This window comes from Globicephala melas, chromosome 5 (assembly GCF_963455315.2).
Source record: "Globicephala melas chromosome 5, mGloMel1.2, whole genome shotgun sequence".
Lineage (NCBI taxonomy): Eukaryota > Metazoa > Chordata > Mammalia > Artiodactyla > Delphinidae > Globicephala > Globicephala melas.
In genome coordinates, this window is record NC_083318.1 from 122,033,060 (window position 1) to 122,042,822 (window position 9,763).

Genomic DNA, 9,763 nt, shown 5'->3' on the forward strand with positions numbered 1-9,763 from the left:
GACTTGAAACTTAGCTGAGGTGAGCAGTCATGCAATCCAAAGAAATTACTCGTCCATCCAGAAGAGATCAAACTCACATCCCAGGAAAACATATAAGCAACACTTTGCTTTCAAGGACTTGGAACGGCAGATTGAAGCTGCAGCAGCATACAAAACTGTAACTAAAAGCCAACTCTACTGACAAAGCATTGCAAAGCTACAGTGAACGAGATTCACATTCCCTGTTCCAGAAAGAAAATGCAGGACATGCATTAATGTTTATAAAAAACTTCCCATTCGTTTAGTTGGCAGGGGCTTGCTTTTAGTCCAAATAACATTCTCCAGAAGTTCCTGGGCTTCTTGTATCCCCTGTCTCACAGCAACACGAAGGAGCATCTCTATATCCCTAGGAGAGGCAGTTACTTAGCATAAAGAAAGAGTAAGCCGAAAGAACCTGCATGTCCAAGTATTTAGGCTAAGGGCCAGGCTAACACCTGTTTAGACTCATTCTAAGAAACCGAGGGAAACACATGCCATTTCATCTGGGTTTCATCATGAGTGTCTTCATAATAAAGTCAAAGCTACCCAAAGAAGCAGTCTTACAACATCAGAATCCAGCTGGATACTTTTGCCCTATTTAGAAAAGCTTTTCTAGCCAAGGCTCTTAGGTAATGTCTGAGACACCCCTCTCTTGCAAGCAAATTCTATACTTTGGTCTGGGAGTGGTAACTGGAGTGAGGCTCCATTCAACCCGCTCATAAGTCAGTTGTAAAACTGCCAACCAGCCGTTGTAAAAGAGAACGTGTTGACTGCACCATTTTGACTCAGCTGCTTCCAACTGGTCATTTCAAATTTCGTTACCAAGTAACGCGTGCAACAAATATCCCTGAGCATTATACCAATTCCCAAGACTCACCCCATCCTCCAGCCTCTCACTGAGACTCCCCCTTTCTGAACCTTGTCTACTCCTCAGCCTGAGGTGGATTAAGGGCCAGAGTTGGGGGGAGAGGTTATACACATGAATTGATGATGGAATATATGTCAGTTACATTACTTAAAACAAGCTGAAAGTTCAACGGTTTATTTGGGGGGCCCTATCAAAATGGCTCTGACTCTAAATCGCTGCATAAAAATGTCACAGACTATGAACTATTCAAAAACATTAAGAAAAACTTCTCCAGAGAAAATAGTAGTATTTCTCTTGATGACTGTGAGTAATCAAAAGAGGATTAGTCCAATAAACACAAGGAGAATTTGTGCCCCAAACGAGCTTTCCACCTTATATTCATATATGTTCCATTCTGTTTATTAGAAAATGCTATAAGGCTGTAAAGATGGTATGCCAAGAAGCCTTAGAAATTCACAGGAGACTCTTAGGATCATGAAATAACCTGGTCTTTCATCTTGGACTCATGGGCTACCTTAAGAACTTATTCCGTGGGCTCTATGCACGTGTATGAATCTTAGATTCCTTTACTTTGTGACTTTTATCATAACTCATAGCCATGTAAGTATAATAGATAAAAAGGCAAGAGTGGGAAGTGAACTATATATAAAATGCTTTTGTCTGTCAATTGCAGGTAATATATGGGGGCAGGTTTAGAAGGAATGACATCTCAGCTGGAAGAGAAAAGATAGCTAATTTCATTACCCTACTGCCATGGATCCAGTCATGTTTTTCACTTTTCCTACTGCAAGGTTAAAGGAAGCCTGAGGATGGTCCTGCTGGGAGGCTCGTCTGAAAAAGAAAGGAAAAGAAAAGGGGAGAGTGGAGATGGGGTTGCGGAGGAGTGTGCAACAAAAAACAAGGCAACAATCCTGTGAAAATGCATCCCCTTGATCAAACCAAAGGCAGTGCCAACACACATATGTAACCATTACCGGAAACCATTACTTCCGTCTTATACATCTGGACAAATGTTAATAAGCCTCTTTCATTAAAAAAAAAATGTCTCTTATTTGAAACAAGTACAGCACTTTTTAAAGCACAGATGTTGTAAGAATATTTAAATCACTTATTTGTTCCAAACCCATTCATCAGCTTTTCCAAATATTAGAATAATTACAATCTTCTCTCCAAAATATATAGGAAATCAAAATATAGGAAGGGACTATCTGGGAATGTTAGGAATTCAGTAACACGTGACCTGATCCTTAAGCACTATTTCCAATTGCCGAAATATAAATGTAATATGCCGGTACTTTCCAATAGAACTTTCTACAAAGATGGAAATGTTCTATGTCTGCACCATGGACTACAGTAGCCATTAGCCATATGTGGCTACTGAATACTTGAAATGTAGATAGTACAACTGAGGAACTGAATTTTTATTTTTAATTCATTTAAATTTAAATGACCACATGTGGCTAGTGGCCATCACATTGGACAGTATAAATTATATAACTGTCTTGTTACTTTGCAGTTCTTTTCATGTTAATTAAAATTAGGAAAAAAAGTCCAAAATACAAGGGAAATGTACAAAAGTTTGCTATCTTTAATGCATAAAAATTTTGAAAAATGAGCAGGAAAATAACAAAATCCAGTGGAAAAGTGGGCAGACTACATGAATAAGCATTTTGCTGGAAAAAAATATTAAAATTACAATAGACATTTAGAAAGGAAAGCTTCACAACTGACAAAAAAGAGAAAAATGTAATGATACACTTTATGTTGTTATTCAAGTTGGCAAAGATTAACAAATGATTAAAAACAATATTCATAAGCCGATGAGCACTTATACTAGAGGGAACCCAGATGATTTTTCAGGATAGTTTGGTAATACATATCAAAAACTTTAGATATGAGGACTGTCTGACCTGATAATTCCATTTTTATTTCTTTACCAAAAAAAAAAAAAAGAGAAAAATCACTAGTCAGATGCACAAAAAGATGTACATGAAAGGCTCTTCCCAACAGCAGTTAATGATAGTAAGAAAATAGAAAAAAGGACTAAACATAAAATAGTGACATATTCAAGTAAATTAAGGTATATTATGTACATATTAATTGGAAAAAAGTCTAGAAGAATACTCACCAAAATGTCAAAAGTAGTTTTTACTGTGCTATGGGATACAGGTGATTTGGGGTTTTTTCAATGTTTTCCTCATTAGGCCTAAATTATTTTGTAAGTCGTAAACCATAAAATATATTTTTAAAATATGCTGGGGGAAATCTTGCCTTTGTAATGCTTTTCCCATCCCATTCCTGACAGTGGACTCCATCACTGAAAAATGTAAAGATTTTTCAAATTGGCTTTTAATTGTATGGTCCCATGTAAGGAAGGTCTGGCTTACAAAATGCTGTTTAGGACAACACTTCTAAAACTTTAATGCACATACTAGTCACCCCAGAATCTTGTTATAATGAAGACTCTGCTTCAGTAGGGCTCGGTTATGACGTCAGATGCTGCATGTCTAACAAGTGCCCACCTAGTGATGCCAGTGGTGTGTGTGTGAGGTCTTAGTTTCAGTAGCAAGGGTTTCAGCCAGATACAGTTAAGCACCAACCACGCTTAGCCACTCTAGAACCATGTCATTCCCTTCCTGATTCTCCAAGGTATTTCTTCCGTTGGCAGGTGAACTTGGTCAGAATATCCACTTCAAACTTCGTGTTGAAATGTGTTACTGAAATGGCTTCCTCTACTGGTTCGTGTTTAATGAGGGGTTGGATGGGGAGGGTGGGAGGGAGGGAGATGCAAGAGGGAAGAGAGATGGGAACATATGTATATGTATAGCTGATTCACTTTGTTATAAAGCAGAAAATAACACACCATTGTAAAGCAATTATACTCCAATAAAGATGTTAAAAAAAAAACAACCCCAATGCAGACTTCTAGCGTAGCGGTTTGACCTGGCTACACGTTACAGCTACCTGGGGAGCTTTTCTGCACAGTTCAGTGGATCTGGAGCTAGGCATTAGTATGTTTCAAAAGCTCCCCAGGGGACTTAAATACGTAGCCAAGTTTGTCACTCACTATTCTAGTGGGAAGAAAGAAAGCATCTAAGAAGGATGATCTCATCAATACATGGGCAATGGCAAATCCATAGCTGTGTTCACTTCTCTCTCAGACAACCAAACACTTCTCACGATCATAAGAAACTCAGTACTTTAGCATTACCCTATAGAAACACAGTGCAAGCCATGTGTAATTTTAAATGTCCTGATAGCCACATTGAAAGTTTTCAGAGAAATAAGTAAAATTAACTTAAATAATATATTTTATTTAACCCTATATATCCAACACATTATCATTCAATGCGTAATCAATATAAAGAATTGTTAGTGAGATATCTTACATTCCTTTCTCCATATGAAATCTTGGAAATCCAGTGTGTATTTTTCAAGTACAGCACACCTCCATTCAGACTAACCACATTTCAAGTGCTCAGTGGCCTATGTGGTTAGTCATTGCCACATTGGACAATATCCCTTTAAAGAGTACTATGGCAAAATTCTACTTTTAAATAAATTGAGACTACATGAACCCAAAGCCAGTTCTCTGTACTAAGAGACTTTGGACCTAACTTGTCCTGATTTTCTCCCACCATCTCCATGTAGAATGGAGTTTCTAACATCTCAGAGCCTATTTATTTCCATTCTCTAACCTTTAGAGTGTCAGGTGGAGTGTTCAAGTCTATGTTTCCAAAGTTATTCTTACTTTCTCAAACTGTAAATATAATATGAAATATTTTTCTTTGAGAACTTATCAGGCCAATGTTATACAATCAGAATTATGAAAGCTGCCTGTGGAAAAATTTGCACACTGGATATGAACAAGTTGAATGAAATTTAGGCCAAAAATGGAATAAACAATAAGTAAGATGTATTTCTACTTTTAAATTTCAAATGAATGTGTCTCTTATGATCAAGAGCTCAAATTTTTAATAAACAGGTAATGCTAATACAGAGCACTGTTAATAAAATTATTGATGTTCTGAATCTTGACCTAGAATGGTACATATTCTCCAAGTTAGCTCTTTTAAAGCTAATCTATTGTTTGCTTACATTGTGTAGACTGTTTTTAAATGTATCAAACACATCACCTCCATCACTACTCTTACTTCACCACCAAGCTGAAAAGGAAGAGACAGTACCAAGACTTTAAGAGAGTTTACCTTATTTTTATTCTAGGGAAAAAGCACCCAAATCATAAGGTTTTGTATTTCCATACTTCCTGAAATGACAGGTCTAGAGTTTTGCTTTTGGTAGGTGTTGTCTTTCTTACCTAAACCAATGCATTGCCATCTCTTCATCCTTCACCACACCAGCTCCTGGGTAAACCCAAAAGGTAGCACAGAAAAAAAGGGACTCAGTTAACTGCTTGATGCTAAAATCTTCTATGTACCTAGAGATACATAATTCTAACCAGCAAACCCCTCTCCAACCCCGTCCCCCAGTAGAATAAGCATCAGAGGAACAAAGACGTTACCCTTCAGGTATCTCTGGCCAACAATATGCTGAGCACTGGGGTACCCAAAGTGAGTGTAAAGATGTGCCACGTGGGAATGGAAGCTCTGGGAATACAGTCAGATGTAAAGCAGAGAGATCATGCTTCCCATTATGACCAGGAGCTGGAAAAAAAAAAGAAACAAGAAAAGAAGTGTGGGGATATACTTCAGATATGGTTCGTATGTGGGAGGAATGAGTATATTCTATGAGAAAGGCATTTCAGAATGAGATGTAATTTACTGTCACTAGTCTTTTGTTTTTAGTCATTCTGAAATGTACTTTTTCTGGGTGATGTAATATAACTAGATTAATTAACTAGGATTAGATGCTGACCAATAGGATCTTGCTGTTTATAAAAGGGAAAAAAATGGAGGCAAAAACAAAAGAGGAAGTAGAAAAGAGAATTAGTATGTGTGCTATCTGGGCAGAAATATCGTGGAGGTGGCTAAGATAAGAGGGAGGTTCCTGCCCGGCTCTGCCACAGTCTGGAGAACCCACAGCCCTGGTCTGTTCTTCGGACACTTTCGGCTGCTTCTACAGGAGTAAAAGACCTACGGATGGCACTTTCAGCTTCCCCTCTGAAGAGGTCCAGGGGAGCCGGTGGGCCTCCAGAAGATGAAGGAAGATGAGAACTCACAGTTTGCTAGGGCTGCCATAGCAAAATATGACAAACTGGATGGCTTACACAACAGAAATTAATTTCCTCACAACCTACAGCTAGATTTTCCAGATCAAGGTGTCAGCAGGGTTGGTTTTTTCTAGGCCTTTCTCCTTGACTTATAAATAACTGTCTTCTCCCTGTAACTTCACATCATCTTTCCTTTGTACATCTCTGTGTCCAAATTTCCTCTTCTTATAAGGACACGAGTCATATTGGATTCGGGCCCACCTTAATGACCTTATTTTAACTTAATTACCTCTGTTAAGACCCTGACTCTAAATAGTCACATTCTGAGGCGCTGGGGGTTAAGACATTAACATATGAATTTGATGGGGAGCAAAATCTAGCCCAGACCAGTACCCTAGGCTGACAGTCAGAGGATACTTCCTAAAAGAGCTGGTGGATTAGCAGGAGCTTTGACATCAATCTTTCTTTTTTTTTTTCCACCGCGCTTCTTGCGGGATCTCAGTAGTTCCCCAACCAGGGATTGAACCCAGGCCACAGCAGTGAAAGCCCGGAATCCTAACAACTAGGCCACCAGGGAACTCCCAACATCCATCTTCTCTAGCAGCTTGAACATGCTGCTCAGTTCTCTTCAAGAAGCCCTTCTAAGTGAGGTCCTTTCCCATCAGAAGCTTGTACTTCAGCAATGCATTGATGCCCAAACAAGTTTACGTTGTCCAACAACCGAATCAGAATGGCCATTACTGTTTCCAGAAATATGGCAAACACCTTCTGAGATGTCAGTTCATGCGGTGTCAGTGGCACAGAGGGAACTCAGTCATGTGTGGCAGCCTTGAAATGCAGCAAGACCACAAAATGCTCCACAAGCACGGTCAGCTCAGGGGCCCCAGGCTCATCTCTTGGCCACACTCAGCTGGCTTCTAAGGAGGAGCTCAGACTCTGCAAAAAATACAGTGGGACTGACATCTTCCCCTTCAGGTGTGATTCTACTTCTAGGAGAAGATAAAAATGCAGCTTCAAACCTAAAAACCCTATTCTCAAGTGCTGCCATGAAAGGTAAAGATCTATTACTTATTCCAAGACCAAGAACTGCACTTAAAAGTAGACTTTGAGGGCTTCCCTGGTGGCGCAGTGGTTGAGAGTCTGCCTGCCAATGCAGGGGACACGGGTTCGTGCCCTGGTCCGAAAAGATCCCACATGCCGCGGAGCGGCTAGGCTCATGAGCCATGGCCACTGAGCCTGCGCGTCTGGAGCCTGTGCTCCGCAACGGGAAAGGCCACAACAGTGAGAGGCCCGCATACACACACAAAAAGAGTAGATTTTGAGGGCTTCCCTGGTGGCGCAGTGGTTAAGAATCCGCCTGCCAATACAGGGGTACACGGGTTCAAGGCCTGGTTCGGGAAGATCCCACATGCTACAGAGCAACTAAGCCCGTGTGCCACAACTACTGAGCCCGTGCGCCACAACTACTGAAGACCACACGCCTAGAGCCTGTGTTTTGCAACAAGAGAAGCCACCACAATGAGAAGCCCACGCACCGCAACGAATAGTAGCCCCTGCTTGCTGCAAGTAGAGAAAGCCCACGCACAGCAGCGAAGACCCAATGCAGCCAAAAATAAATAAATAAAATAAATTGGTAAAAAACAAAATAGACTTTGAAATTCAAGTGTTTTAGACAAATCAGTCGGGGATTGAAAACTTGGAGAACAAGAGAAGGGGTTTTGCAGACTTTCATTCAGAATCATTATAAGCACAAAACAAAGATCATTAAATATTTTTAATGGCCATATTGAAGATACAAGAGAGAAGAAAATAATTATCTTAGCATAATCCAATATAGAGAAAACTGTAAGTTATAACTATACTTATAAACATACTTATAAGTCATACATTACTCTAAAAAATTTCCAGGGCTTTCCAGGTGGCGCAGTGGTTGAGAGTCCGCCTGCCGGTGCAGGGGACACGGGTTCGTGCCCCGGTCCGGGAAGATCCCACATGCCGCAGAGCGGCTGGGCCCGTGAGCCATGGCCGCTGAGCCTGCGCGTCCGGAGCCTGTGCTCCGCAACAGGAGAGGCCACAACAGTGAGAGGTCCGCGTACCACAAAAAAAAAAAAAAATTTCCATAATCTGATTTCAGCTTTGACAACATATCTCTTCCCTCATTAGGGAGTTGTTGGTTATTCATAGCAATGTATGGCAAAGTTTGTTTCAATCTTTGTGCAAGTGTGTGTGAATGTGTATGTGTGTGTGATGGTAGTGGTGTTCTTTGTTACTGAAAATTTGGGGGGAGTTGGCGTGTATGTTGGGAGATATTTTAATTATTTATCCTCTTTTTAGGGCATTCAAAATCATCTCTACTGATTCTGCTTTGTGAACAGATGATCTTTCACATATTTCTATATGTTACAAGTTTTCACAGAAGATGAATGTCTGTATTGAAACTCCTCCAATCCTTTTTGAAATTATTTCATTTATTCAGTATTTATTTGAATGTGTCTGACACTGCTCTAATCACTGTGGATAAAATAGTGAACAAAACAAGCAAAATTCACTGGCCTATTGTAGCTTAAATTATAATTGGGGTGGAAAATGAGGGAACAGACAATAAACTGAATAAGTAAAACATGATGTGTTGGAAGGTAATAAGTGCAATAGAGAAAGAACAGAAGGAGGATAGGAAATGATGAGGCAAGGGCTACAAATTTCAAAAGGGTGGATGAAAATGGCAGGCAAAGAAAAGTAGAAAAGGAATGTGTGGCTGTGGCTCTGTTTAATGAAGTGAAGCCCAGTGACCGTCACAGGATGCCTGGGAAGATCTGAGAGAGCTGTATCAGCAAAAACACTCCCAGGGACAGAGATGGTACAAAATGAAAAGAGGTCATTGGCCCCCCAGTTTTCTACTTTCAGGAGCAGGCTAAGAAAACTACTCATCTGCAAATACATGCTACCTGTCATGAAGAAAGGAAGGATGAATCAGAGAGTGAAACCAAGCGCTAAGAGGGTGGAGCCAGAAGCCTCAGAGGGTGGAGCCAAAAGTCTCAGAGGGTGGAGCCAAAAGCCTCAGAGGGTGGAGCCAGAAGCCTCAGAGGGTGGTTCCAAGCAGACCTTGGAACCCAATCAAGGAACTTCCCATTTTGCCTGGCTGCACCTCAGACCTGCTGTGGACTGAGAACTCCTTTGTGACTCCCATTTTCCCCCCTTTTTGAACTGAAATGTCCACGGCAGTTTTCCTGTGCCGGTCCCACCATTGCATGTTGGGTGTATGGAGTCAGCTGACTTGTCACGCACAGGTAGAGAGAAACTATATTTAGGGAGTTGTACTTGAGGAGCAGTATGTAGAGAGCCTCATTCACACCTAGGATTTCCAGAGCCGCTGGAAGCTGGGAGAAAAGCATGGAATGGATTCTCCTTCAGAGCCTCCAGAAATAACCAAACCTGCCGATAACTTGATCTCAGACCTCTGGCCTCCAGAGCTGTTGACAGAGTAAGTTTCTGTTGTTTTCAGTCACTCTGTTTGTGGTACTTTGTTACGTAGGAAATAAATACTCCCTTCAAAGCAAAGGTTAGGCAGGCTTACTGTCTGTTATAAAAACTCTGAATTCCCCCAAATCTGAATTCCTCCAAATCCTCAGCTGTAATTCAACCTGCTGCGTGTGGCGGTGTCACCTGACTCTCCTGACCTCACCCTCTGGGAATTGGGACTCCATAAA

The 9,763-nt window shown here is 40.8% G+C and overlaps 1 protein-coding gene across 1 annotated transcript; it reads right to left on the bottom strand.

Annotated features, from left to right (window-relative positions):
- Positions 1-258: 258 nt before the first annotated feature.
- Positions 259-5,529, bottom strand: LOC115858171 (secretory immunoglobulin A-binding protein EsiB-like). The gene is given in 4 exon segments (XM_030865781.2): positions 259-385; positions 1,631-1,717; positions 5,205-5,250; positions 5,409-5,529. Coding segments are annotated over 4 exon segments (381 nt in total).
- Positions 5,530-9,763: the final 4,234 nt, after the last annotated feature.